Source organism: Schizophyllum commune, assembly GCF_000143185.2.
Source record: "Schizophyllum commune H4-8 unplaced genomic scaffold SCHCOscaffold_2, whole genome shotgun sequence".
Classification (NCBI taxonomy): Eukaryota; Fungi; Basidiomycota; class Agaricomycetes; order Agaricales; family Schizophyllaceae; genus Schizophyllum; species Schizophyllum commune.
In genome coordinates this window covers 337755-361526 of record NW_026089539.1, presented here as the reverse complement: position 1 = coordinate 361526, position 23772 = coordinate 337755, and the positions used below count along the sequence as shown (strand labels likewise).

Genomic DNA, 23772 nt, shown 5'->3' with positions numbered 1-23772 from the left:
ACTGGTTTGAAACCTCGTCAGGGAGGGGTCCCGCGTCGCCCGCGGTATGGTACCGGTCACAAAGGTCCCAGGAGGTATCATCCGCAACGCTACATCGGACCCTGCCGCCGGTCGACTCATGTCGGACCCCGACACCGGGCGACTCATGTCGAGCTGGACCCTGAGGTAGGCGCCCGTTAGACCCTGCACAAGTCTGAAGACGCCCGTCGAGCCCTGAGGTGAGCACATTACTGGTAGGCATGAGCGCATTACTGGAAGGCATGAGGCCAACGCGACGGAAGTCGTACGGCGATGCTCTCCAGGCATCTGGCAAGAGAGGGGAATGTCAAACGGTCACCCACATCACCCACACCCAGCAGACATTCCCAAATATCTGGCTCAATGTCCACGAACGACTGTAGGCATATAGGATATATCGTGTACTAGTAGATACAACATGAACTGAGCTGAGGAGCCTCATTACAAAACGAGTATAGGTACTTGACTTCTACGCGCTGCCAACCTCGAGCAAGCCAAGAGTACGAGCATTCGTCGTGCACCCAAGATACGCGAACGTACGTTTCTCGACATCCCGCTATACGAGGCGGCAGAGCCGGGGGTATGGTCTATGAGCCGACGGAGAAGGAATCGCCGCACCCGCAGGCGTCTACCACGTTCGGGTTCTTGAACGTGAACTTCGAGCTGCGGACATCGTGTCAGTACTCCTTATCCATCACCACCACCACTTCCTTCCCCCATCACAAAAAAAACAACCCCCACTCACCTCAGCGCATCCTCCTTCCAGTCCATCTCACTCCCGATGATGCTGAACAGCGCCTTGCTGTCGATCAGCACCCTCACCCCGTCCTGCTCCACCACCTCGTCGAACCGGCCCGGCTTGTCGACGTACTCGAGGTGGTAGCTCATGCCCGCGCAGCCCTTGTTGCGCACGCCGATGCGGATGAGCTGCGGCGTGGGCGACTTGGAGAGCGTGCGGAGGCGCTCGACGGCGGTGGGGGACTGGCGTGGAATGACGTTAGTCGAGGGTGGATAATATGCGCAGACAGAAGGAGGGGATGTGTTGGGCAGGGGAGTGACACTCACGATCGTCAACGCCGCCTTCTTCGCTCGCAATTGCGGCCGGGGGCGCTCGGCCCTGGGTGCTGGTGGGGGAGGCGCGGCGGTTTGCGGCGCACCAGCGTCGGGCGACAATGACGCCGCAGGCTCTGGGTCACGGATCTCTGTCGTGCGCGCGGGGCCTAGGAAAGAGGTCAGCATCTAATTACTCGTACGCTTGCTAATGGATGTGTAACCCTCGCTCAAGTCTGCCGATCGTACAATGTGCTGCACCGACTGCATACTTCACCGATCGGCGTCACTCGGGCAGACGGGACCTCAAGAGAGGCTCTGCATCCACGCCAGGAGACGATAAACAAGCTACTCACCATTCCCCGACTGCTTCCCTGGCGTCTCCGGTAGCGGGTGTTGCGGGAGGTCGCGGAGCGCGCTCATCATCGCCCTCCTAACCGGTACGTGCGCGGTCGTGAAGCACGGGTAGAGGAAGGGCAGCGACGAGAAGCGCGCGGCGTGCGAGAGGCGGGCGAGGGAGGCCATGGTGGGGTACTGGTGTTCGAGTGTGCTAGAGGCTCGGTCGACTATGCAAGTGTCCGGATACGATGGAGTCCGGCGTATGACTAAGCGCGTTCGATTGCTTCGGGTAAACAAGTATCGGTGTGGGTGTGCTGGCGTCGACTACAGCGCCGCGCAGAGGTCAAGAAGGGGGAGAGGAGCAACAGCGAGCATGAGCACCCGATGGCGGCGGCTAACAAGGTACAGACCAGCAGCTGCACGAAAGTGGGGCGCTTGAGCCGGGGATGACGCTTATACACCCTTGTTTGGGTCTATTGGGGAGGCCTGGGCCGCGTGGAATGCGAGGGATGTGGTTGGCTGACTGGGCGCTTGGGCCGCTGACAAGGCCGCTTAGACCGACCGCAAGGGCGATCTCGCGACTGTGGGGATCGTGGGAGTCACAACGGGTTCTGCCGAATGTTGAACTGCCCGAGCCTGGGCGCGTTCTTCGCCCGACCGCGGGACTCGGCGGAGAGCCTTTGTTGTGCCCCCAGTGTTCGGGAGAATGGAGGGAGTCAATGGGAGTCAGCCCCAGTGGCATCTGAATCCCCTCTATGATAGGGCTATGGCACGACTTTTGGCGACCTTACTACGCGACGCGACTGTCTCGACAAGGGCTGGAAGAACCTTTCCGGTCGACTGACTGGACGCAGTGGCTACGAACATCGCTTGGCGTGCTGTGCACTGCGCTTACACTACGATCTCACAGCTGCACCAACGAAGTGCGAGGACACGGCAGCGTCTGCACGCAATGACGCATGCACAGATCCGAGAACTCGCTCAGCTATTCACCTGCCACCTCGCGAGGGGATCACCTGCTACGCGCTTCCTCTCAATGAACACCCTGGGTACACCTCAGCCTGTGTGCGAACCTTCCTCGCATGACCGCGACGCAACGCTGGCGATAACACAGCTCACCCGACTCTCGCTAACTCTGCGTTCGCCAAGGAGTCTATTAGACGACAGATAGAAGTACAAGAAGGGATCATGGAAAACCGGCATAAGCGCCCAACGAGCGCAACTAGCCTTTCTTGAACCCTGCACGACGCGTTAGCAAGACGACACGACGTTCAAGGGGAATACACGATGCTGACTCACCCAATCTGCGCCGTTCGTAGAACAGATCCGTACGACTTGCTCCTAGGTTGACGATCTTTGGGCAGCCATCGCGGTCCTTTTCTAGTCTTGTGCACTCGGCGCAGTAGTACGCATCGGAGATACCTGCGGAGGGGAGGTGCGAGTATGGGTATTGAGGTTGTAGGGGAAGAGCGGCCGAGGATGGCAGGAGGATGTGAGATGAGAACATTCACAGTCGTGGCGTCGTTGATCGTGTACGGGACGGGTATCAGGGAGGTGGTTAGGGAGGAAAAGGAAGGACGACCGTCAGTGTCACTTTAATACGAGGAGGAAGGGAAAAGTACGCACCTGGCGAGCCACAGATGATGCACCGCCCTCCGTAAGTACCGAAGTTGCATTCGTCGCATATCCGGACGAGTGTCTCGGGGCGGACGTAGGAGTCGCATACGGGGCTGCAGGTGGGGGAAGCAAAAGCGGTCGCGTGAACAAGGGAGTAGGGAAGACAAGTTGTAGGAGGGAGAAGTAGGTTGATCCGTTTGAATAATGGCCATGCAAACGCAGATGAAAGTCGTAGTCAGATCATGCACTAGATGAAGCAGTGAGCTACGCACCACTTCCCGTCACACTTCTCACAGAGACGGCCAATAGCTGAGGAGACGGTGTAAGTCATTGCTTCCAGATGGCTGATTTGTAGAAATGAGGGAGCGCGCGCTTACCGATGCCTGGCTGCCTGCGGCACATAATGAGATCTAAAGTGAAAGGTCAGCTTAGCCCTCACATAGAGCAAAGAAAAGCGCGTCAACATACCCGGATGATGCTTCGACATGGTGGTACAAGCGAAAGACGATGTGTTACGCGAGGGGAACGCTGCAGCAGAATAATGGAAACGCGGTCCGATTTTCCGATGCGTGACTCATTGCACGTGCCCACGGTTCGAGAACTACCTCGTGGTTTCGAATCACCACCATTACTAGAGGAAGCGCCGGCTGCGCTCGGCCTTGACCTTGCTTGCACTACGCGTCCTGCGGTGCGTGTAGGTGGGATTCGAAGGGCACTTCGTCCTTGATGCGTTTCAGAACGGCGCGCTGTTGACGGCTTTGGACCCACTGCGACGCACATCACGTGCACCATTTCCCAACCGTGACTTGTCCCCAATGGTGGCTGTACGCCCACCTCTTGCTAACCGCCATGGCGAATCCTTCGGACTCCAGCCGTACGGACTGTACCAAATCAAGCTGTCAGTGCGCCTCACATTGTCAGAGCCTGAGCAATCCGTGGCTGCCGATCCTACTTGCGCTGTCGAGCGGAGACGCACCTACCTTGGTTGGGCGCTTGCGCCCTCCTCTGGCAGATTCAGAGCGATCGACCTGGACCGAAATTTTTCAAGAAGATGATGACGGCAAGTTGGTACTCCTTCGCCATTGACACAGTACTCAACATGAGCTATAGATGTACCACCACCTTTGGAAGGAGCATTAACTTCAAGTTCGTGGAAGCAGGCAGGACGTCGCATGTAGAATACAGCCATCTATCGTTGAGCATGCTACATGTACAGATAAAATGACAACAGTCATTGATCAAGATACGGTGTTATGACTCTGCTAAGAAAACAATACTGGAAGTGTATCTACGCACGCAGGCGCTTCGAAGGCGACCGAGACGATGACGCAGGGGTGGTGCGCTTAGGGCGTTCCACATCTGAAGGCTTGAGGACGTCAATGTTGACGATCTCGCACCGAAAACGCCGCGTCCTCTTCAAGACCCAGCCCACGATGCGGAAAGAGACGATGGCGAGGGAGCCGGTGAGGGCCGCGCGGTACTGCAAGGGTTCAATGATCTTCTCCTCGCTGTCGAAGGCGGGGAGCGGCATAATCATGTGCGACTCGTATATGGCCCGGATGTCGGCTTTCGCTTGGTCTGTGAACACGGGCCAGTTCTTGATGTCAAAGAAGGCGGGCTTCTCTGAGCAGGCCATGAGCAACGCGAGTCAGATTTGAGGATGTGAGGACGTACGGGCTATGTCCGTGAGCACTTGCTGACGTTCTGTTTCGTCCTCGGGCAGGACCTGGGCGAGCGTCAGCAGTGATCTTGTTGGGAGACCTGATTGGAAACAGACCTGGAACAGCGCATGGCGGGCAACAAGACGTCTGTCCTCCGGACCACCCGAGGTGATGGGTTTCCCATCGCAAGCGCTCTGCATGATGGCGGTGACTTGCGCGCAGACCGGTCCCCAGTGCGGTCCAAACGGTTCGCCCTCAGGCATAGATGCCGGATTTTCCAGCCCCGTCGCGAGGGTGACATGGGCGAATGTCTTCGTGTACTGCGAAGGCCCGGTCCAGTTCGCATCGGACCCAAGCCAAGTATCCTGAGCGCCGATGCGGGCGACGCAGACACAAACGACGGGATCGGGCTCATCGTTGCTGCCTCCTATGAGACGCTTTGTCAGCACACGAGCAAGGGACCATGTAGAGACCACGCACCTTCACCTACTTGACCGTCCTCGAGCTCCGTCACTGCCGAAAATCAGTCAGTCACAGCTCGCGATGTCATGCACGACACGCACCTGTTTTCTTGAAGACGAAAATTTTCTTGGCGCCAAAGTCCCGCCATTGTCCGTACTTCAGTGCAAGGCCGGCAACGCCAAGGTACACCTCGTTCCTCGCCTCAGCTTCCTTCTCTGCGTTGTCCGATAGGGACTTGAGCAACTTGACGGTGTCAATGATGGTCGGCATGGTGGGTTGGGTGACGATCAATCATGAGATGTGCTGCGCTCAGCTTTATATCCTGCGAAGGGCGCCCCCTTGAGATGCCACATACCGATCGCTGCAGAGACTGCTTTATTGCCCACCATGCCCCAGATTCTCCGGCAAGGACATCCGTGGAACCAATTTACGGGCCGCGGGAAGGGGGCACCAGCCGAGGTTCCGCGATGATAGTGGCCAAGAGATACAGCATTCTCGCCGAACAAAAGTTTGCTGACGGCAGGGGAAGGGACCTGGTCATGATGAGGGATGGGAAGGTATCACACAAGCGAAGTGTGATGAGTCGGAAGCGCAACATGGTGACGAGTGTGATGACTTCCACGTGCTGCTTAGTTCAACTTGTCCGGGCGGCCCGCTCCCCCGAAAATACATTATCCTCTTGAATATGGCGTTGGGGGTCACCCTCAAGCGCGGACAACGCATGTACAGCCATGGGGTCCTTTCCGATCAGCAGCCACCGTGCCGAAAAATTAGGAAGTGATCGACTGCTCCTCACCCGTCCTCGCACCATGGTCCTTCCCCCATGCCCAGGCATGGCTGCGAGCGACACTCAGTGTCGTCGTGACTATCTCTTGGAGGTTCATACCACCATAAATACCCCGCCTGTGCTGCCTAGGGGACGACGTGTGGTATACGTAGGCGCGGCAGACGCAAAGGAAAAGTTATGTTGGAGGTCTAACGGTTGCGTTGATTACATAGTTCATAAGGACGATGCAGAGTCCCCTGGTGAGTGCCTGCTCATCATACCGGCTTCCAGTATGATCTAACTTTCACGCCAGCAGGCGAAGAACCTGCCATCCTTACCGCTTATGGACTGATATCCATGTCAACATTCAACCTCACACCTGATGGCGGGTACAAGGGTCCCACCGGAGAGCTACCTTGTCTGGAGGATGTTCAATTGACCGCAGAATTGCGTATGTCGATGCACCCTGATCACGAGCGCTTCATGGGCGGTACCAGCGATGCCACACATAACGTCTTCGAGCTGATGGAACGCGCTCCCAATGTCGATGAGAACTTCCGGTATGGGTCATGGATGGGTGTGGGATCAAGTCTCCGCCTTCGTCATCAGCTGTTCGAGGTGTGCCCTTCCGGGGTTTCCTGTGTATACGTGCGCCTTCGCTCACGCTTAGACAGCCGCTTTCTCGTCAGGATGGTGATGGCCCCATCATTCCAGAAGGCGATTCGGCACCCGGATTTGAGAGGTTCACCACTTCGAGATGGCCGATGAAGTACCGCGCGGCCGCCAATGAGCTAGAGGATGAGACGCAACACTCCAATCAAGTCATCCCCCTTCCCGCCTACACGCCTGCAGGCCGTCTCATTTATCCCCAAGAATATTCTGCTGCACTGTGCGGCGCATTCGTTGAGGCCACCTTCACGCTCAAGCACCGCCGGTTCTCTACCACGGACGACTTCTCTACCTTCAATGCGGACATTGTTCAGATCAACATCATTGATCCCCCCGCGTCCTCACGGCGGCGTCTCCTTCCCCCTCTCCGCTCTTCTTACTCAATCGCCCAGCGCTTGAAGGGGTTGTAATTGTGGTATAAGCATGTCAGGCAGCCGTGTAGAGTCTTGTATAAAACGCCGTATACTTGACTGCCATGATCTGTGTGACGGTCCGTGCACGTGCTCACGTCGCGCTCGGTGGCGGCCCTCGTCCTGTCTAGACAATGTGTCATTTTACGGGCAGTGGACTGTACAGTCAAGCCTCAATCTCGATCATTTATTGGAAATGGGGTGCTTACCACCATTCTCGTCTGCCACCCCCACGACGATGCCAAGATATGCACGTACACCGGCCCCTCTGCCACAACGAAGCCGTGCACCCCTTCGTGCAATTCACCCCGACGAGTGCACCATTGACTTCCTGACAAAATGTCATGATATGTGGCGCACTACCCCCTATGGCCCTTCAGGCACTTTTTTGGGCGATGGAGAAGTGCTTCGTCATCTCTGTTGGAAAACATCAGCAGGCATGAACTACGTCGCACTGAAAGATGGGGAGCAAGCTGGTGCAGGTGTGTGTGCGTACGCATGATCAAGGGAACCTTCTGCTAACAAGTCTCCTTGGTCCAGGACGGGATGTGCCACCCGTTGTCCTGGTTGCCCTTGGGTATATCGACATCAAGACGGCGCGTCTGGATGCAGATGGCGGCCACACCACCGAAGACCTGCCGGATGGGCCCTGGTTTGACTCCCTGGAGTTGACGGGCGAGCTGCGCCCTTGCTACCACCCCACGTATGAGCCCTTTGCTCTCGACACAGGGAATGCAGGCAAATGTGTGCGGAAGCTGCAGATGAAGGCACCCGGATTCGATCCTAAGAGCACAGGAGGAACCCGTCCAAAAGGGAGCTGGGCAGCATCCTCGCGGCGCGTTCGCTTTCGGCATCAGCTATTTGAGGTGAGTGACACTGCCGCGTTGTGTTCCTGCGGGATGTTTATAGTTATCAGCGCAGGCTTCGTGTGGGGGATGATGGTGAATACACAGCACCAACTTCGGAGGAGCAGAAGACGTTGGACGAGTACACCTTCCGCCACCGCCAAACGTGCGATCGTTTTGTGGAGAATGAGCACCGTCTGCTCATCATTCCATTGCCCGCATTCTCTGCGGGCAATGTACCCATACTCCCTCGCGACTATCACACTGCCCTCCCCGGCGCTTTTGTCGAGCTTTTCTTCACCCTGAAGCACTGCCATTTTTCAGACCTTGATGATCATTCGTTCAACGCCGACATCGTTCGACTCAATGTCCTGGTTCCACCCCAAAAATCCTCGCGCCGCCTACGTCCCCCCTTCATGAAGCCCATAGCTGAGAGACTTACGTGAGTGCATTTAGGTCGTTGTTGTTTGCCTTTCAATCTCACGTATCCCAGAGAACAACGTGGCGCGTAGATCATCCCTGTAAATTATCTTGTAGTTGTTGTACGCACCCTACGTGGATAGTAAATAGTTAGCGTGACGAAGCGGCGGAAGACAGTGATTGCAGAGATCATGCGCACAACGAGAATGATGACTGGGAAGGACAAATGTGTGAATATCCTGATCGGTGATCGTCGCACCACAAAGGTTGAGCTATCTTGATTCCTTCACCTCCCCCTTCCCATCGACGACCATGGCCGACCCCTGTAATGTGCTGCGAGCGCTCACTGTCAAGGAGCTGCGAGACGCTGCCGTCAATTATCATATCAAGACGCCGGTTCTCATACGACAAGCTGGGAAAGATGCATTCATTGCTCACCTGCTAGCGCACGCGCCGGAAGAAGCCAAAGAAGCCTTGGTAAAGCATGCGATGGACAAGGGTATTGGGCGGAATGCTGAGGCAGCACACAAACGCAAGCGGCCACCAAATGACGCGAATCACCCAGCTGCACCCACGCCAAAGCGATCAAGGAATGGAACAACCTGGAGTGGAATGTCAACAAGGACTCTCCCGGACGAGGAGGACTGGCGTGCCTTTCTAAACGTACCGACGGAGGAGGAACGCCGATCTTGCCACATCGCATTCCATGCCGCTACAAGTCAGGCTGCATTGAAGACGTGGGTGTGTGGTGTATGCGCTCGGGAGCGAGATCACGTTGACCCACTCTGTGGGATGACACTGCTTCCGCTGGACGACGTACCCAACCTCCATCGGCTTGAGCCGCGCATCCCGCACGAGCAGCACACTCTGTACAGGGGCGCTCTTCTGGAACCTACGGGGGTACTCGGGTCGGGAGATGATATGCGTGTTGTCGTCTGTCACGAGTGCCATCGGTCGCTCATAGAGGACGGGGACAAACCACCCAAGTTTTCACTGGCAAACGACATGTGGATCGGACCTATACCACACGAGGTGGAAGAGCTCACCATTCCCGAGCAGCTACTGCTGGCCCTCGTCGTCCCCCGCGTCTTCGTCTTCAAGTTGCGGCCGAAGCTATGGTCACCATCGGATCCGGACATGCTGCAGAGAGGGATGAGAGGGAACGTCAGCTCCTATGAGTTGGACCAGGAAGGCATTGTCGCTATGGTTGCCGGCGACATGCTTCCCCGACCAGTCAGCCATCTACCATCGGTGCTGAGCGTCACATATGTTGGACCTGGCAAGCTACCTCCGAACTGGATTTATCGCACGTTCCGTGTCCGTCGTGAACTAGTCCGTCGTGCTTTTCTGCGGCTGAAGGGCACCAATCCGAACTACTTTGGAGATATCACCCTTTGCGAAGACAGACTAGCGTTGCTACCCGAAGATGACGTACCGGACGAGATTATGGCCTGCGTACTCCAGAACATGGACGTCGGGGCATTGGACGAGGAGCACGGTGGATATGTTCCAAGCGCGGACCACAATGGGGTTGATAGCGAGGCTGCTTCTGCACACAAACATGGTAAGCGGATCGGATGAAGATGAGGATACGCAGCTCATGGACCATCTTTCGAAAGTGGGGGCCGGTGGATGCACCAGTGTGGGAGAAGACGAGCGAAGGCACCAAGAACCCGGTAAGCAAACAGGCGTTGACATAGAGGAGCACTCACTATATACGTGTTTTAGAGGTGATCCCCTTCGACATTTCAGGCGCACTGGACGTGGAGATGATGCATGTGAAGCCGTCGGAGACGATGATGTCCGCCCTTAGCAATCTCTGGCGACTAGGCAAGGAGGGGGGCTACATTGTGAGACATGGCGGCCAGCCGGTCAACGAGTTTGGAAGCGCGGGGAACACCGAGGGAGACGAACCACTCGCCAATCTCTGGGAGAGGGCATACCCCTTCTTGTTTCCGCATGGGATCGGAGGCCTGGAGAAGAAGCGGCCCGTCCCCGTCACATTGCGTGAGCATGTGCGGTGGTGTTTGCGGTACCACGACCGGAGATTCGCGCGTCAAGAGACATTCAGCTTCGCAATATTCGGGATCCTTCAAAAGAGGGAAGCATTGGGGTCAGCAAGGCTGCAGATGCGCCGCAAACAATTCGAACGCGACGCACGCACCATCATGTCTATCACCTCGGAGCAGTTACAGCAGGCCGTTTCAGAGGAGGGACGGGGGGAACGCTTCTCAGATCCTGCAGTGCGCTTGTTACGCTCGTATGTTCACGCAACATCAGGACGGGTGACGGGAACAGACGCGGCACGTATCAGGCTGCGAAGCCAGATATGGTCAACATCTTTGGTGATGGGACCTCCAAGCCTGTGGATCACCATTAACCCCAGCGATCTCCACGATCCAATTGCGCAACTCTTCGCCGGCGACTCCAGTATCGACATGGACGCCTTTGTCTCCACTATGGGACCTGACAAAGATGCAAGGGCGGTCAACGTCGCTAGGGACCCGTACGCATCAGCCAAGTTCTTTCACTACATCATTCGCGTCATTCTTCGCGACCTCTTTGGGGTGACCGTCACGCCCTTCAAGACGACGAGCAATATGGGCATACTAGGCAACGTGGCTGCTTACTTTGGGACAGTTGAGTCGCAGGGAAGAGGGACTCTGCACCTTCACATGCTCGTCTTTCTTTGCGCATCTCCTAACCCAAATGACCTCCAAAAGCATCTTCGCTCGCTAGACTTCCGTCAGCACGTTGTGAAGTACATCCAGCAATGCATCCGGGCGTACCTTCCAGGCTTGGAGGATGCCGAGTCGGTGAAGGCCATACCCCGAGAGCCAGAGATTTCGTATTCGCGGCCACCTGATCCACAGAGCGAGCAATGGCTGGAAGCCTGCGAAGTGTTCGAGCTGAAGGTGGCCCGTATGGAGCAAGTGCACACCTGCCGGCTGAGGCGGTGTTTGCAGGTCAACAGGGAAGGAGTCCTGCGGTGCAAGCGACGAGCACCGTTTGAGAGGGCCGAGGAGGACTACGTTCAGGAATCAGGGAAATGGGCGATGAAGAGGCTTTTCCAGTACATGAACGGCTGGAACCCGGACATCACGGTGCTCATGCGCTGCAATAATGACATCAAAATGCTGACAAATGGGGCGGAGACGAGGAACATCACTTACTACTGCACGACATACGCCGGGAAGAAGCAGCAAAAGACGCATTCGATGTCAGCTGTCATGGCCCGAGCGCACGCATTTCACTCGGGCACGGACGACTATACAGACAGTATCCAGGAGCGGAACAGACTCTTGCTCTTTCGACTGGTTCACAGCGTCAACAGCGAACAAGAACTGTCAGCACCGATGGTCATGTCGTACCTCATGGGATGGGGCGACGTATACGCGTCCCACAAGTATACGACGATCTTCTGGGGCTCCTTTGCGGGACTCATACGACGAGAATTTCCTGAGTTCCACTGGTAAGAACCCGCCATGACGAAGGTTCAGACTGTTCATCAACGCACCAAGCAGTACAGGACGAGTTGGCCGCAATGACATGCATAGTGATCGCTCGGCGGCCACAAGCACAGAGGGCGAAGGCGATGTAACACACGAGGGAAACAACAGGAGCGATGCAGGACAGGTGCAAACACAAACACTTGTGAGCGAGGACGTGAGTTCATTGCAGTAGTGATAATGGGCAGAATAGAGCTAACCAGCGTATTCACCCAGACGACAGAGGATGGTGATAGTATTCTTCTGGCCAGAAGTCCCGCTGGCCACGTTTACGCAGTGTCGCAGATCGCAGACTACGCGTATCGAGGCGCACTGCTTGAGAGGATGAGTCTTGTCGACCTGTTTGTTGATACCTGGGAGACACACATCAGCAAGCGGTCAGGGAAGGATACCAACGAGGCGAACGTCGATGAAGCAATGGACACATCCGATGATGTACCCCACGCAGAGCGTACAACGCCGCGGGGAGGGCGAGCGGCGCAGGAGCGTAGTCCCTACCAGGAACCGCACGCGTGCGCTGGTATCCGCGCCAGAGTTATGCGCAGCGAGGGCCACAACAACTTGCCAAATTTTGTTGGTGGACCACTTCCTCGAAACGACGATCCGGACCAGTACGACTTCTACTGCGCATCAATGTTGACCTTGTTGAAACCGTGGCGCGACATACGGCAGTTGAAGGGCGAAGCACAGACGTGGAAGGAAGCCTTCGCGGAGTTCTGCGACACTGCTACCGCGAAACAGCGGAGATTCCTCGCTGGCGCGCAGTACTTTCACGAATGTCAGCATGCCGCAGATCAGGACCGCACAGATGCTGTCGAGCGAGAAGAAAGACAAGCGCCGCATCGACTGGCGGGCGACGAGGGCGACGACGCAATGGAAGAAGCAGAGGACGTTGATATGACGAACCTTGTTCAGGAGACCAGCGTAACCGAAGCGACGGTGCAGGCCTTGGAGAAGGACGTAGCGAAGGGCGGCGCAAGGGAAGAGCTGCACGCATTGGAAGCGGTCTACATTGGTGCTGCGCGGGGCATTATAAAGCAGTCGCTAGGAGACCATTGGAAAGTATCTCACCTTGTGGGTGTATCGCCAGGCGTCAGTCGAGCGGAAGGTGGGGAGGAGGCGAGGCTGCATGGCTGGCAGGAAGAAATGAGGCAGTTCAAGCTCATGAATGCTGTACGTAACATCAAAGGACACATTCAAACATCCACTTACAGTTATTGCAGGCCGTCGCGCATCCCATGGATGACCGACTGGAGAGCGCACCAACCGCCCACAGGGAGGCAGCCATGCCATCTGTTGAGCCATTGGGCGCTAGCCATGGCTCAGGAGAAAGCGCGGCCATGCTTCTCGAAGATGTGGATCCTTTGACGGATGCGCTGGATGGCCTCAACGTGGACGAGCTAAAGGAGGACCAACGTCGAGCGTACGACATTGTACGATGGCATCTAGAGGAGACATTGGCAGGCGCGCCGCCGAAGCCCCTGCGCATGCTGCTATACGGCGAAGGGGGCACAGGGAAGTCCAGAGTCATCCAGACTGTGACGGCCCTCTTCCGGGCGAAGGGGCTCACACATTACCTGCTCAAGTCGTCGTATACGGGAGTTGCGGCGTCATTGATAGACGGGAAGACGCTTCATGTCATTGCGAAGCTGTCTATCAATGACCAAGGAAACGTCGTCATGGGGGAACAGGCGAAGGTGGACCTAATACGGTTCTGGAAGTGGTTGCGCTATCTCATCGTGGACGAGTACTCCATGATAGCGAAAGCGTTCCTTGCCCTGCTATCCCGCAACATAACGATTGCCAAGGGGCAGCGTCCTGGGGAAGGTTCATTTGGAGGCATTAGCGTCGTATTGGCAGGCGATCAGCATCAATTCCCACCTGTAGGAAGCAGCCCATCCGATCGATTGTACCACCCCTCAAGCCCAAAGGACACGCCTCTGATGCAGGCTGGGCGCCAGATCTACGAGGAGTTCGATACGGTTGTGGTTTTGAAGGAGCAGATGCGGGTGACGGACGCCGGGTGGAAGGACTTCCTGCACCGCCTGCGTTATGGTCGGAATACTCACGGCGACATGGAGATGCTTGACACGCTTGTCCTGGGCAGCCCAGCATGTCAACCATTGGAGGGAGAGGCGTGGAAGCGTCCATACCTTGTGACGCCTCGGCACGCTGTCAGGCGCCAGTGGAACGAGGCATCTTTGCGGGAGCATTGTGCGAGGACGGGCAGACGGCTCTTCATATGTCCTGCCGAGCAGACGGTGCCCGGTGGTCGGGCACTCAATCTCTGGGAGAGGCACGAGCTTGCGAGTCACAGCGGGCGAGGGAGCCGCAAGAGGCGAGGCGAACTGCCCCTCGAGGTGGAGATTGCCGTTGGTGCGCAGGTGCTGGTGACCCGCAACGTTGAAACAGATCTTGACATCACCAACGGGGCGCGGGGCGAGATAGTAGGCATTGTCGTGGCAGAGGACGAGCCGGACTTTGGCACTGCAACGGTGGTCCGCTTGCAAAAGCAGCCTCTGTACGTACTCGTCAGGATGGAGCGAACCCGAGCAGGGACACTGGAAGACCTACCGACCGGTGTCGTGCCGATTACCCCGATATCGCAGCCTCCCTTCCGCGTGAGCATAAAAAGCGCGCCAGGAGGCCAGCCACGCATGTACACGATCCATCGACGCCAACTCCCCATAACACCCGCCTACGCATTCACAGATTATCGCGCTCAAGGCCAAACACTACCGTCAGTGATCGTAGACATTGCCAAAGTGCCGAGTGGCAAACTCAACCTGTTCAACGTGTACGTGGCGCTTTCGAGAAGCTCGGGCAGGAGCACCATCCGGCTGTTGAGAGCGTACGATAGGAGCGTGTTTGACCCAACGAAGACGCGGCACGAACCGGAGCTGTTATTGGAGGACGAGAGGTTGGAGGCCTTGGACCGGAAGACATTGTTGTGGTGGAATACACTAAGAGCACACGGAGCGCCAGCTGGGAGGAGATGATGGGGACGGAGGAATGTATTCACATTGTCATAGAGCCAAGCGTGTACAATTACCACGTGCACTTTCCATAGGCCTCGCAACGACGCACTATGACGTCTGCGTTGTTGGGAGGGTCTAGGGGCATGTGTGGCGAGCGCGTGCGACGACGGGGGGGGCGGTTACGCAGTCGACGTTGGATGAGATGACGGTGCATCGTCATGGTGGCGCACGAAGACCCGACCGACAAGATGCGGGCCGCGCCTCGGACATTGCAGTCTCCGGACGCGTAAGGCGCTGAGGACGGAATGATGTCTGACGACCTCAGTCTGACATTCCAAACGGGTGTGGTGGAGTCCTGGCGCGTCGCCGGCTCCTCCGCAACCGCCGCGATGTGGGCGCCAACGCGGTCGACGAGGTATCGGCGACGCGCTAGCGTCGCGGCAAGTTGTAGGATGTCCACGGGTGCGCACGCCAAGCAGGATCGCGCCAGGGCTGCTTCGGGATGTAAACATTGTCCATGTTGGGACGTGGATAAGCCGACGCGGGCACGAGCAGCCTACGTCGATCGATGCGACGAGTGGTCCCGTCGAGGATGTGCTGCAAAGATAATGACGGGGAGGCCGATACAGCGCCCGCGGAGGGCGAACAGCATGGCCAACCCCTTGCCGTGGTCGATGCACTGCCGGAAGCGATGGAGCCGTGACTCGCCAATGCCGCGGGTGCCCAGGGAGCCAGCTAGCGTGATAATGAGTACAGCGCAGGGCAGCATAGGTAAGAGGACGCACCAAAGGACCCCAGACACAAGTTCGACAATCAGCAGGAATGATCCAACAAGCAGCGGAGGTTGACGCCGAGATCAGTGTAAGCAAGAGCAAGGGCATGGTCAGCGATGGTGCAGAACTAAATAAGAGTAGCACGCACCCATTGCGCGGCAGTGAAGGACGACCCCCACACAGGCGAGCGCACGACGGAGGCAATGAAAGACCGTTGTGACCAGGTTCGAGGGGAAACAGAGCGACGAAATCTGGGTGCTCTTGTCACGTGAGCACCCAGATTTTGAAGGCGTAAGTCGTTACGAGCAGCGGAGTGTTTGCGATGTGCCAAGCAGGCGCCAGGTTATTAGGCACAGGGGCATGGATCCGACGCGGGGGAATTCGAACACCACTGCCAGTACGCAAGCGCAAGGGCGAGTGCAAGATTGAGGCAGAGACGTGGGCGGAAGGACGAAAGGGGGCTTACGTAAGCATCGGGCAGAAGGACCGGATAAGCCGGACAGTGAGTCTGGGATAAGACGTCGCCCGCGACGTTGTAATAAGACGAAGCTGATGACCGCAACGGCATCGGCGGGGTATGAGCCAAGTACGCAAAATGCATTGACAGTCCAGAACAGAGAGATATATACAGGAGTCCAGGTGCGAAGAACACGAAGAAGTATATATAGAGCACAGGTAGACCGGACTGGAGGCGAGAGGGCATAGCGGGGTTCGAACGAAGGGAGAGGGGTAGCGATGTTTGCACATGTGTACGCAAGTGCATGCGAGCAATTGACCAAGGGAGAGACCTTGCAAGCAAGGTGACTCCTGCTTGACAGCTCTCTTCCGACTCTGGTGGCGCACAGTATATGGCGAACTCACGCCTGTCTCCCCTCAAGACTCCTCATCAAGGGAAGAAAGCATCAGCGGCCCGCGTACCCCACCGCGGACCGTAAACAAGCTCTCTTCGGCGGCCCGCTGCTCTCTTCAGCCTATTCTCTGCGACTCCATGTGTCTTAAGCTCTTCCTCCGCGGATCGACACTTTGATAGCTTTTTCCGTCGTCCGAGTGCGCGGATGTGAGGATGAAGTGTGGGAGCACGCGTGGACTGGCCCTGCTGCGTTGAGCATCTGACTCTTTGGGCTTCCTTTTCTCATGCAGTGTTGGGCATCGCGTACTCGAGCAGCGTGCTCCTGCGGCCCGTCTGGACTTTCATCCCTTTCGTCTGCTCTCATGCGCTCTATGCCTCTTTTACTTTCGTAAGTTCCCTGCTCGCGACCCAATTGTTACCGGGCTAATCCTCCCGCCAGTTGTCTACTTCAATGATACTGTCTGAAGTCGCGTTCTTCCTTCTGCAGAATAAATACGCTCAAGTGCCTTCATTAAGCATGGAACCCTATGGCTGAATTATCGTGCCTCGCCCAACATCGCGTGAGTCGCAGCGCAATTGATCGCACGACATAGAACCGTTCTCTATTCACCCCATTCAACCCTTCCCTTACGCCTGTAGCAACATCTATGGCGAGAACGCCGCGCTTTCATGAGCCAGGCGTACGCTGGTGGCGGATGGTGAGCGTCGTCGCCATGGGCGTGGGCGATTTCTCCGTCGTGCGCCCCGACGGTTATCCGAGTCTGCGTTTTTAGGGCTGCGCGAACGTGTATATAAGCCCAGGGTAGGTGAGGTGAACGGCAGGCTCCAGCTCTCCTCTGCAAGTCGCCAGCTCAACCGGTACATCTCTTCAAAATGAAGCTCCTCTCCGTCTTCCTGTTTGCCATCGTCGCGGCGGTACGTCATAATTCGAAGAGGTCACGCTGGAGCTCGTTGACGAACGTTTTCACTGTAGGCTGCGCCCTCTAACAAGATCCTGAGGCGCGCGGATGTCAACGAGACCCCGGCTGTTGGCTACGCTGCTGTCGGCGGGTACGTTGTCATTCGTCTAGCAAGTCAGGACGGAATTTAACCCTGATGCAGCACCACTGGCGGCTCTGGCGGCTCTACCACCACCGTCACTTCCCTGGACGAGCTGGCGGCCGCTGTCGAGGGTAGCGAGGCAAAGATCGTCATCATCTCCGGTACCATCACCGGCAACGAGGTCATCCGCGTCGGCTCGAACACGTCCGTGCTCGGCGCTGCCGGCTCCTGTGCGCTCTCCCTCTGCGTCAGCGAGCCCCATTGCTTATGCTTACTTTTCACCCAGCGCTCGAGGGCGTCGGCCTGCGCGTCTACAAGGAGGACAACGTGATCCTGCGCAACCTCAAGATCTCCAAGGTCCTCGCCGACGCGGGCGACGCCATCGGCATCCAGGAGGCGTCGAACGTCTGGGTCGACCACGTCGACCTCTCGTCCGACCGCGACCACGACAAGGACTACTACGACGGCCTGCTCGACATCACGCACGGCTCAAACTACGTCACAGTGACCAGCTCGTACCTCCACGACCACTGGAAGGCCTCGCTCGTCGGCCACTCCGACAGCAACGGCGACGAGGACAAGGCTATCACGGGTGAGTATCCCCATTTCACCCAGCCGCACCTCGCAGACTAAGTCATTGCAACTTCCCCCCAGTCACCTACGCGCTCAACCACTGGGACACGCTTAACTCGCGCACGCCCTCCTTCCGCTTCGGCACGGGCCACATCTACAACAACTACTTCGTGAACAACAACGACGGGATCAACACGCGCGACGGCGCGCAGCTCCTCGTCGAGGGCAACGTCTGGAGCGGCGGCAGCGACCCGCTCTACGCGACCGACGAGGGCTTCGCCGTCGCGCGCGACAACGACTTTGGCGGTGGGGAGAACACGGCGCCGGAGGGTACGTGGCAGCGCAAAACGACGTAATTCTTTGCTGACGCTCACTTTTGCGCAGGCACCTTCACTGAGGCGCCGTACGAGTACTCTCTTCTCGCGACGTCGGATGTTGCTTCTACGGTCGCCGCCGACGCTGGCCAGACCCTCGACTTCTAAGAGAATGCACTGGCATTCGGGATGTATGAATTTATTTTGTATCAATTGTTTGTAGGCAGTGGTCAAATGTTCATTCCTTCGCTGTGACCAAACCTGAAGACAGTCAGATTAGTAAAAGAGTGCGCGTGCGGCAGCGATACTGCCCACCTGCGACAGATCATGTTGTCAGGCCTTCTACTCCATATCCTCTGTGAATATTCTGTCCTGCCTGTGCTCGCACGACGCCAGGTTGACAAGGATACCATTCGCCTCCAACTCGCGTCGCCATTCGCTCGGGACTGCACATTCGCAAAACTCCGCCCTGGGGCAAATTTTGGACTCCAGCGTGAGGCGCGCCACCGCAGGTCCATCGGTTGAGGACCACCGGGACAACGCGAACCTCTTCAGGCTATCTCCGGGCCCGTCCAGCAGCCACACGCCCTCTGCCTCGGTGCAGATCGTGAGATGCTCCAGCAACGGTAAGCTACGAGGCATAGTCTCCATCCTCGACAAGAGCTCATCCTCGATGGTCGCAGCGCAATCGACGGAAAGGGTGAGCTTCCTTACTCCGGATGCGCGGTCGAGGATACCTAGGATTGCGTCGTGGTTCATTCGGCGGACGATGCGTAGGGTCAACTCCTCGAGAGGGTGCGTGCTTGAGTGCGCGAGGGAGCGGTGTAGCATGCTTTTGACGAACGACGCGAAGAGCAGCTGCGCACTGGGTACGGCCATGAAGTCCAGATTCATTTCGCGCAAGTTTGGACAGGTGATGGTTCGCGCCCAGGGGATGCCATAGTTGTGCAGCGAGAGCGTGCGGAGACTGTGCAAGGTAACCGATGGCAGGCTCGCTTCTTCGTCGGTCACCCACGAAGAGAAGCGCCGCACGGAGACAACGAGTGTCTCGAGGGAATGGCAATATTCCAAAGCGAGCACGCCCTCCAGTCCACATTGTTCGAGATGGAGGACCAAGCGCTGCAGGCGCGACCAGGGCACGTGTATATGTGAAGGTGATAGATAGCCTTTCAAGTGGAGGGACCGCATGCGGACGGCGTCGGTGATCGCCAGCGTCTGTCCGAGCCGTTGATTATGATTGTCTGGGGTCCAGCGGAGGGCCGCATCCTCTAACATCGGCGCGGAGAAGGTGGACGAGGGAAGGTGTCCCGGGGAGAGGTGCCAGTCGAGGCGGCGAATTCGATGAGAATGCTGGAACATCCACTTGTCGGCCTCACGGCCAGCGGGCGCATCCTGCGTGAAGTGGGTTCCCCTGACGAGGTCGATGGGGAGTCCACCAGCGCGGTCCAAGTGGCACGTCGCGGTCTGGAGGAAGCGCTGGATGTACTTGTCGCTGCAGCCAATTATCGGCACGCACACAACATGCCAGACTCTCGGCGTGGCCAGGGCGATGGCGCGGAGCCGATGGTTCACGTGCAGGAGGGGGAGGTGGACCGTGCCGCACACAGAGGTGGTCCAGTTGTCCGGCAGCGCAAGAAGGATGATAGCTGCGACGAGCTCGAACGGCAGGCGTCGAATAGGGGCTACGAGGCCTGCCTTCAGCTGCTTGTCCTCAACAAGCTGCTGCCGGATTCGTTGCAGATCTTCCAAGCGCGCCCGAGTAGTCGCGATCTCCGCGTCGAGCGCGTCCGTGTACGTATCCATGGTGTCGATCTCGGCGCCTAAAGCTGTTCGCTCTCTCGACGAGGGCGCATAATCAGATCGCAGGAGATTCAGAGTAGGTGGATCCATGTAGGAGCACATGAAGCCATGGTCGCATTTCGTGCAGAGACTCGAAGACTTCAATACCGTCATGTTGACCCTGTTGCTGCGCTTAGGAGTTACCGCACGCACAGAGGAGTATAACCCATACCTGGTTGTCAGCTCAACAAACCTAAGCTGCTGGTTGTTATGAGTTTCAATGCACGATAGCGCTGCTTTGAGCGCCGACAGGCGGTCGCGAAGGTCACTGTTAGTGTGCGGTTGAAGGTAGCAACCATGCACGAGGGAATTGAGATATCCGGACTTACGCACGTGCCTCTTGATCAGGAAGTTCGAACCAGGATGCTTTAGGCTAAAGTTTAGATCATGGATGAGAGACGCAGAGTCAGTTGCTCTAGCACCGTTAGGAGAAGATGCACAAGAAGAAATACAGGGTATCCTTTGTAAGCTCAGGCAACATAGATATCCATTGACTTAGAAGGATAGCAAGTGCGACACAGTGACACTACACCACCAAGCTCTTCCATCTCTTGTAAGGGAAAAGGGGAGGTATCAAGCTCGGCTGGGGACGATAGAGAGGAGCGCTGGATACAGTGGTCAACCGATACAACAGCTCAATGATTTGTTACGAGGCGTGGGCGGGGGCTGGCCATAAGACACTGGTGCCGGATCGGCCGAATCGGCGTTTGCCGGTAAACTGTACAGTTCGCGATCGCCTGGCGACTGGCGCTTCACCGTCGCGCCCGCCGTCGCCCCCAAGCCCTCAGCAAGGTCGGTGTCGCCGTTGCTGCCGTTCTACGCGATTTCATCGTCCACCAGCCAGGTACTCAAAATGACGCACGACGCTGTCTGGTTCTCCCGCCCACGCAAGTTCGGTAAGGGCTCCCGCCAATGGTCAGTACCACGAGCAGACTCCTCTCGCGCTCCTCGCTCAATCGCATGCGTTATAGCCGCCTGTGCTGCCATCAGGCTGGTCTCATCCGCAAGTACGGCCTCGACCTCTGCCGTCAGTGCTTCCGCGAGAAGTCGCAGGCGATCGGCTTCACCAAGGTGCGTCCTCATACCAGCTGGCTTGCGATGTTCGTGCTAACGAGTCTTGCAGAACCGATAGAGTGGTTCTAGCGCATTTCTATGCCCGCGTCCGCTTTGCATCTCTCTCTCATCCGCTATCATGTTGCTGTATCGCTCTTGTATGCCCATATGCCATGCACCCAACAAGAGACTTCCCTGAGCCAGGGCCCACTGCATCCCGTTCTCCCGCCATTTATCTGCAAGACGTCGCCCTATTGTGTTAGTACTACGCGCAGGTCAATCGATCGACAGTTCTGAGCTTCATAAGGGACTGCCAGAACTGAAGACCAAAGATTTGTCTTCATCATCTGCCTCTACACCCCCATATTCCTTCTTCGAGCGCTTCAATCATGCAGTAAGCGGCAAGTTGGGCTCTTGTGTGTTGGCGCAGGCAGCCTTGACGCTCGAGAGCCTCTCTGGTTCGGTGAATGCTGCTTTTGGGTGCATTTGGTGCCGCGATGGTACAAGGCGCGTCGCAGTCAACATTCACAACGCTCACATCATTGCGAAGCATCACCATTCACAACATCTTGCCTACAGACACGGATACGCGTGCATAGATCGATACCGAGGAGGGCCTAACCGCCAGCTTCAATCTGGTCTCGTATACATGACGATCGGTCGACAAGGATGCCCCTTGCCTCCAGTCCCCGCGACCAATCAAGACGAAGCTCGCACTCGCAGCCGCGGGTTTGGGCGCAAACGTTTACAGCCATGGTCAGACGGGTCGTGGGCGGCCCATTGCCATCGGCCCACCTCGACATCGCGAGTGCCTCCAGCTGCTGCCCGGCCGCCATGCTGAAGCACTGACATTCGAGCGTGATAGCAAGGTGCTCGAGAGATGGCACAAGCTGGGTGCCGGTCAGCCCTACTAACAACTCGTCGCTGAAGGCGCGGTCCTCGTCGGCGACGATGTGCAGTTTCCGGAGCTCGGGCGTGCATGCAAGCAAGTCTATGAAATGCCGGTCGACGTTGGGGTAGAATGTGGTGATGGTCAGCTTTTTGAGGGGGTGCGGGGCGGAATTGGAGGATGTGCGCTGTAGCATTGATCTGACCAGTGGCACGAGCTCGCCATGATACGTTGTAGAGTTTACATCGATCTCCAACTCGCGCAGGGTCGGGCAAGCGAGGAATCGGGCGTAGGCGATGCCCTGGGCGCGCAAAGAGAGCTTGCGCAGGCTACCGAGTTGAGCGATGGGAATCTGCGTGTCCTCGTCAAGCAGACAAGCAGACAAAGAGCGCATCTTGATGGCCAGCGTCGTCAGAGCATGACAGTGTTCCAACGCGCGCAGATCCTTTGGCCCGCACCCCTCGACATCCATCTCCAGTTCCTCCAGGCGTACCCAGGGCAAGCGCAACTGCGATGGCAAGAGTTGACCCTCAAGCCCGAGACGCCGCAGGCGGGGCGTGTCAGTGATCGTCTGTTTCTCGAGTTGCTGCTGACCCCGAACCGGCATCCAGCGCAAGCACAGGCTCTCCAGCACCGGGGCGGACAGGGTGGGCACGATGAAACGACCCCCCCTCAGCTGCCAGTTCAGGGTGCGGATACGATGCATGTGCGCGGACAGCCACATATCGGCGTCGTGGCTGGGCGGCATAATGCTCGGATTGGCCTGAAACTTTACGATGTTCACGGGGTGGTCGCCGGCGCGGTCGACGTACGCCGTGGCGGCGTCGAGGAAGTGGGCTTTGACTTTGGGCGGGTGGCGGAGGATGGGGGTGCGGATGGTCGACCAGAGCGCGGACATGGCGAAGGCGGTCGCGCGGAATTGACGAGACGCCTGTATGAGGGGGAAGCGGACGGTACCACAGACGGCAGTGTACCAGTTCTCGGGCAACGCATGAAGGATGATGAGTTCCAGGAGCTCGAAAGGGAGGTGCCGTATGGGGGACAGTAGGCTTTCCTTTAGCTGCCTGTCGAGCGCGAGCTGCTGGCGCATCGCTTGCAGTGCCACTTGACGCGCCTGAATAGCGGCGAGCTAGGCGTCTATTGCCTTTGTGGACGCGTCTATCGCAGTGACCTCGGCACGAAGAGTGTCCTGCTCGTTCAGGACAGGAGCATACGAAGAGCGTAAGATATCACGAGTGGGTGCGTCTGTATACGAGCAAGAAAAGGTGCGTCCGCACTGGGTACAGAGTTTAGGCGTGGTCAGCATGGTCATGATGCCTTCCTTTCCGTATTGTGGTCAGCGAAGGGTAGTTCCTGTGGGTCTTTCTGAAGTATCTTACCTCTGAGTTTAGTGGGTTCAGATAAACTGTCCTGGAAGGCACGGGGGTGGAAGTTCGGAGCAAGCAGCGTCGAACATCTGTTTGTCCGTATTTTCTTTCATGATCTTGTCTTTGTACGTCCCCGCGCGGGCGCCCACAGACCCAGGAAGGCTCTGGCAGTGAAGTCTCGTCATGATACAAGCAGGCTATCCTTTGGAACAGGTTTTAGCGGGCGCAACTGAAGACGTACTGGTCAGCTACGCGAACGGCTAACGCGGAGACCCGCAACAAGACTGAGCAGGTGAGCTCAGGCTTTATGGCCACCACTATGTGCATCC

The 23772-nt window shown here is 57.3% G+C and overlaps 16 protein-coding genes across 16 annotated transcripts; 10 read left to right on the top strand and 6 right to left on the bottom strand.

Moving 5' to 3' along the window:
- Positions 1 to 368: 368 nt before the first annotated feature.
- Positions 369 to 1824, bottom strand: SCHCODRAFT_02609352 (uncharacterized protein). The gene is made up of 4 exons (XM_003038943.2): positions 1425 to 1824; positions 1084 to 1238; positions 764 to 999; positions 369 to 681 (listed from the first exon to the last, which is right to left on the bottom strand). Exons 1-4 carry the CDS (start codon positions 1591 to 1593, stop codon positions 606 to 608), a joined length of 636 nt encoding a protein of 211 aa, XP_003038989.2. The 5' UTR covers positions 1594 to 1824; the 3' UTR covers positions 369 to 605.
- Positions 1825 to 2513: 689 nt separating this feature from the next.
- Positions 2514 to 3522, bottom strand: SCHCODRAFT_02609343 (PHF5-like protein). The gene is made up of 6 exons (XM_003038944.2): positions 3493 to 3522; positions 3402 to 3434; positions 3297 to 3333; positions 3034 to 3137; positions 2707 to 2829; positions 2514 to 2646 (listed from the first exon to the last, which is right to left on the bottom strand). The coding sequence occupies exons 1-6, from the start codon at positions 3509 to 3511 to the stop codon at positions 2630 to 2632; spliced, it is 333 nt and encodes a 110-aa protein (XP_003038990.1). The 5' UTR covers positions 3512 to 3522; the 3' UTR covers positions 2514 to 2629.
- A 616-nt stretch (positions 3523 to 4138) lies between these two features.
- SCHCODRAFT_02609332 (uncharacterized protein) lies at positions 4139 to 5705 on the bottom strand. The gene is made up of 5 exons (XM_050344371.1): positions 5249 to 5705; positions 5166 to 5198; positions 4802 to 5112; positions 4699 to 4750; positions 4139 to 4647 (listed from the first exon to the last, which is right to left on the bottom strand). Exons 1-5 carry the CDS (start codon positions 5415 to 5417, stop codon positions 4313 to 4315), a joined length of 900 nt encoding a protein of 299 aa, XP_050201985.1. The 5' UTR covers positions 5418 to 5705; the 3' UTR covers positions 4139 to 4312.
- A 190-nt stretch (positions 5706 to 5895) lies between these two features.
- Positions 5896 to 7417, top strand: SCHCODRAFT_02141598 (uncharacterized protein). The gene is made up of 3 exons (XM_003037603.3): positions 5896 to 6173; positions 6230 to 6531; positions 6588 to 7417. The coding sequence occupies exons 1-3, from the start codon at positions 5957 to 5959 to the stop codon at positions 6990 to 6992; spliced, it is 924 nt and encodes a 307-aa protein (XP_003037649.1). The 5' UTR covers positions 5896 to 5956; the 3' UTR covers positions 6993 to 7417.
- On the top strand, positions 6855 to 7409 carry SCHCODRAFT_02609328 (uncharacterized protein). Its single transcript, XM_050344370.1, has 2 exons — positions 6855 to 7119; positions 7202 to 7409. The coding sequence occupies exons 1-2, from the start codon at positions 7058 to 7060 to the stop codon at positions 7317 to 7319; spliced, it is 180 nt and encodes a 59-aa protein (XP_050201984.1). The 5' UTR covers positions 6855 to 7057; the 3' UTR covers positions 7320 to 7409.
- Positions 7418 to 7431: 14 nt separating the features above from the next.
- Positions 7432 to 8349, top strand: SCHCODRAFT_02696125 (uncharacterized protein; the record flags this gene model as incomplete). The annotated part of the gene is made up of 4 exons (XM_003037604.2): positions 7432 to 7474; positions 7533 to 7858; positions 7909 to 8279; positions 8331 to 8349. 4 exons carry the CDS (start codon positions 7432 to 7434, stop codon positions 8347 to 8349), a joined length of 759 nt encoding a protein of 252 aa, XP_003037650.1.
- A 397-nt stretch (positions 8350 to 8746) lies between these two features.
- On the top strand, positions 8747 to 11733 carry SCHCODRAFT_02662429 (uncharacterized protein; the record flags this gene model as incomplete). Its single annotated transcript, XM_050346508.1, has 9 exons — positions 8747 to 8998; positions 9023 to 9157; positions 9359 to 9589; positions 9617 to 9821; positions 9877 to 9933; positions 9986 to 10824; positions 10846 to 10875; positions 10909 to 10938; positions 10981 to 11733. The coding sequence occupies 9 exons, from the start codon at positions 8747 to 8749 to the stop codon at positions 11731 to 11733; spliced, it is 2532 nt and encodes an 843-aa protein (XP_050201983.1).
- A 570-nt stretch (positions 11734 to 12303) lies between these two features.
- Positions 12304 to 12549, top strand: SCHCODRAFT_02486841 (uncharacterized protein; the record flags this gene model as incomplete). Its single annotated transcript, XM_050342866.1, has 1 exon — positions 12304 to 12549. A coding segment is annotated over one exon (246 nt), but the record flags the coding sequence as incomplete, so codon positions are not given.
- A 290-nt stretch (positions 12550 to 12839) lies between these two features.
- Positions 12840 to 13403, top strand: SCHCODRAFT_02564010 (uncharacterized protein; the record flags this gene model as incomplete). Its single annotated transcript, XM_050343785.1, has 2 exons — positions 12840 to 12939; positions 12990 to 13403. Coding segments are annotated over exons 1-2 (441 nt in total), but the record flags the coding sequence as incomplete, so codon positions are not given.
- A 42-nt stretch (positions 13404 to 13445) lies between these two features.
- Positions 13446 to 14391, top strand: SCHCODRAFT_02527337 (uncharacterized protein; the record flags this gene model as incomplete). The annotated part of the gene is made up of 4 exons (XM_050343521.1): positions 13446 to 13593; positions 13654 to 13862; positions 13911 to 14291; positions 14335 to 14391. 4 exons carry the CDS (start codon positions 13446 to 13448, stop codon positions 14389 to 14391), a joined length of 795 nt encoding a protein of 264 aa, XP_050201980.1.
- Positions 14392 to 14423: 32 nt separating this feature from the next.
- On the top strand, positions 14424 to 14765 carry SCHCODRAFT_02489962 (uncharacterized protein; the record flags this gene model as incomplete). The annotated part of the gene is made up of 1 exon (XM_050342917.1): positions 14424 to 14765. The coding sequence occupies one exon, from the start codon at positions 14424 to 14426 to the stop codon at positions 14763 to 14765; it is 342 nt and encodes a 113-aa protein (XP_050201979.1).
- A 10-nt stretch (positions 14766 to 14775) lies between these two features.
- Positions 14776 to 15721, bottom strand: SCHCODRAFT_02141407 (uncharacterized protein). Its single transcript, XM_050341915.1, has one exon. It carries the CDS (start codon positions 15623 to 15625, stop codon positions 14924 to 14926), a length of 702 nt encoding a protein of 233 aa, XP_050201978.1. The 5' UTR covers positions 15626 to 15721; the 3' UTR covers positions 14776 to 14923.
- A 1519-nt stretch (positions 15722 to 17240) lies between these two features.
- On the top strand, positions 17241 to 18463 carry SCHCODRAFT_02662427 (polysaccharide lyase family 1 protein; the record flags this gene model as incomplete). Its single annotated transcript, XM_003037608.1, has 6 exons — positions 17241 to 17282; positions 17341 to 17417; positions 17469 to 17638; positions 17695 to 18000; positions 18063 to 18311; positions 18366 to 18463. 6 exons carry the CDS (start codon positions 17241 to 17243, stop codon positions 18461 to 18463), a joined length of 942 nt encoding a protein of 313 aa, XP_003037654.1.
- On the bottom strand, positions 18271 to 20176 carry SCHCODRAFT_02609308 (uncharacterized protein). Its single transcript, XM_003038946.3, has 3 exons — positions 18614 to 20176; positions 18366 to 18559; positions 18271 to 18311 (listed from the first exon to the last, which is right to left on the bottom strand). The coding sequence occupies exon 1, from the start codon at positions 20096 to 20098 to the stop codon at positions 18638 to 18640; it is 1461 nt and encodes a 486-aa protein (XP_003038992.2). The 5' UTR covers positions 20099 to 20176; the 3' UTR covers positions 18271 to 18311; positions 18366 to 18559; positions 18614 to 18637.
- A 721-nt stretch (positions 20177 to 20897) lies between these two features.
- SCHCODRAFT_02609305 (40S ribosomal protein S29) lies at positions 20898 to 21489 on the top strand. Its single transcript, XM_003037609.2, has 4 exons — positions 20898 to 20926; positions 20975 to 21049; positions 21106 to 21205; positions 21258 to 21489. The coding sequence occupies exons 2-4, from the start codon at positions 20988 to 20990 to the stop codon at positions 21264 to 21266; spliced, it is 171 nt and encodes a 56-aa protein (XP_003037655.1). The 5' UTR covers positions 20898 to 20926; positions 20975 to 20987; the 3' UTR covers positions 21267 to 21489.
- A 204-nt stretch (positions 21490 to 21693) lies between these two features.
- Positions 21694 to 23554, bottom strand: SCHCODRAFT_02609302 (uncharacterized protein). Its single transcript, XM_050344369.1, has 2 exons — positions 23456 to 23554; positions 21694 to 23397 (listed from the first exon to the last, which is right to left on the bottom strand). The coding sequence occupies exon 2, from the start codon at positions 23164 to 23166 to the stop codon at positions 21805 to 21807; it is 1362 nt and encodes a 453-aa protein (XP_050201977.1). The 5' UTR covers positions 23167 to 23397; positions 23456 to 23554; the 3' UTR covers positions 21694 to 21804.
- Between the last annotated feature and the right edge of the window lie 218 nt (positions 23555 to 23772).

Coding starts and splice junctions, on each gene's coding strand:
- SCHCODRAFT_02141407 (XM_050341915.1), bottom strand. CDS start 15,625: ATGCCCTTGCTCTTGCTTACACTGATCTCGGCGTCAACCTCCGCTGCT.
- SCHCODRAFT_02609332 (XM_050344371.1), bottom strand. CDS start 5,417: ATGCCGACCATCATTGACACCGTCAAGTTGCTCAAGTCCCTATCGGAC. Junction 5,199..5,248: donor TTTCGTCTTCAAGAAAACAG/GTGCGTGTCGTG, acceptor GATTTTCGGCAG/TGACGGAGCTCGAGGACGGT. Junction 4,648..4,698: donor AGTGCTCACGGACATAGCCC/GTACGTCCTCAC, acceptor TGGCCTGCTCAG/AGAAGCCCGCCTTCTTTGAC.
- SCHCODRAFT_02609305 (XM_003037609.2), top strand. CDS start 20,988: ATGACGCACGACGCTGTCTGGTTCTCCCGCCCACGCAAGTTCGGTAAG. Junction 21,050..21,105: donor GGTAAGGGCTCCCGCCAATG/GTCAGTACCACG, acceptor CATGCGTTATAG/CCGCCTGTGCTGCCATCAGG.
- SCHCODRAFT_02609352 (XM_003038943.2), bottom strand. CDS start 1,593: ATGGCCTCCCTCGCCCGCCTCTCGCACGCCGCGCGCTTCTCGTCGCTG. Junction 1,000..1,083: donor AGAAGGCGGCGTTGACGATC/GTGAGTGTCACT, acceptor ATTCCACGCCAG/TCCCCCACCGCCGTCGAGCG. Junction 682..763: donor TGGAAGGAGGATGCGCTGAG/GTGAGTGGGGGT, acceptor CGATGTCCGCAG/CTCGAAGTTCACGTTCAAGA.
- SCHCODRAFT_02609343 (XM_003038944.2), bottom strand. Junction 3,334..3,401: donor CCGCAGGCAGCCAGGCATCG/GTAAGCGCGCGC, acceptor CCGTCTCCTCAG/CTATTGGCCGTCTCTGTGAG. Junction 2,830..3,033: donor CATCATCTGTGGCTCGCCAG/GTGCGTACTTTT, acceptor TCCCCTCCGCAG/GTATCTCCGATGCGTACTAC.
- SCHCODRAFT_02141598 (XM_003037603.3), top strand. CDS start 5,957: ATGGTCCTTCCCCCATGCCCAGGCATGGCTGCGAGCGACACTCAGTGT. Junction 6,174..6,229: donor GGACGATGCAGAGTCCCCTG/GTGAGTGCCTGC, acceptor TCACGCCAGCAG/GCGAAGAACCTGCCATCCTT. Junction 6,532..6,587: donor TTCGTCATCAGCTGTTCGAG/GTGTGCCCTTCC, acceptor ACGCTTAGACAG/CCGCTTTCTCGTCAGGATGG.
- SCHCODRAFT_02609302 (XM_050344369.1), bottom strand. CDS start 23,166: ATGCGCCAGCAGCTCGCGCTCGACAGGCAGCTAAAGGAAAGCCTACTG.
- SCHCODRAFT_02609328 (XM_050344370.1), top strand. CDS start 7,058: ATGATCTGTGTGACGGTCCGTGCACGTGCTCACGTCGCGCTCGGTGGC. Junction 7,120..7,201: donor GGTGGCGGCCCTCGTCCTGT/CTAGACAATGTG, acceptor TGGGGTGCTTAC/CACCATTCTCGTCTGCCACC.
- SCHCODRAFT_02609308 (XM_003038946.3), bottom strand. CDS start 20,098: ATGGATACGTACACGGACGCGCTCGACGCGGAGATCGCGACTACTCGG.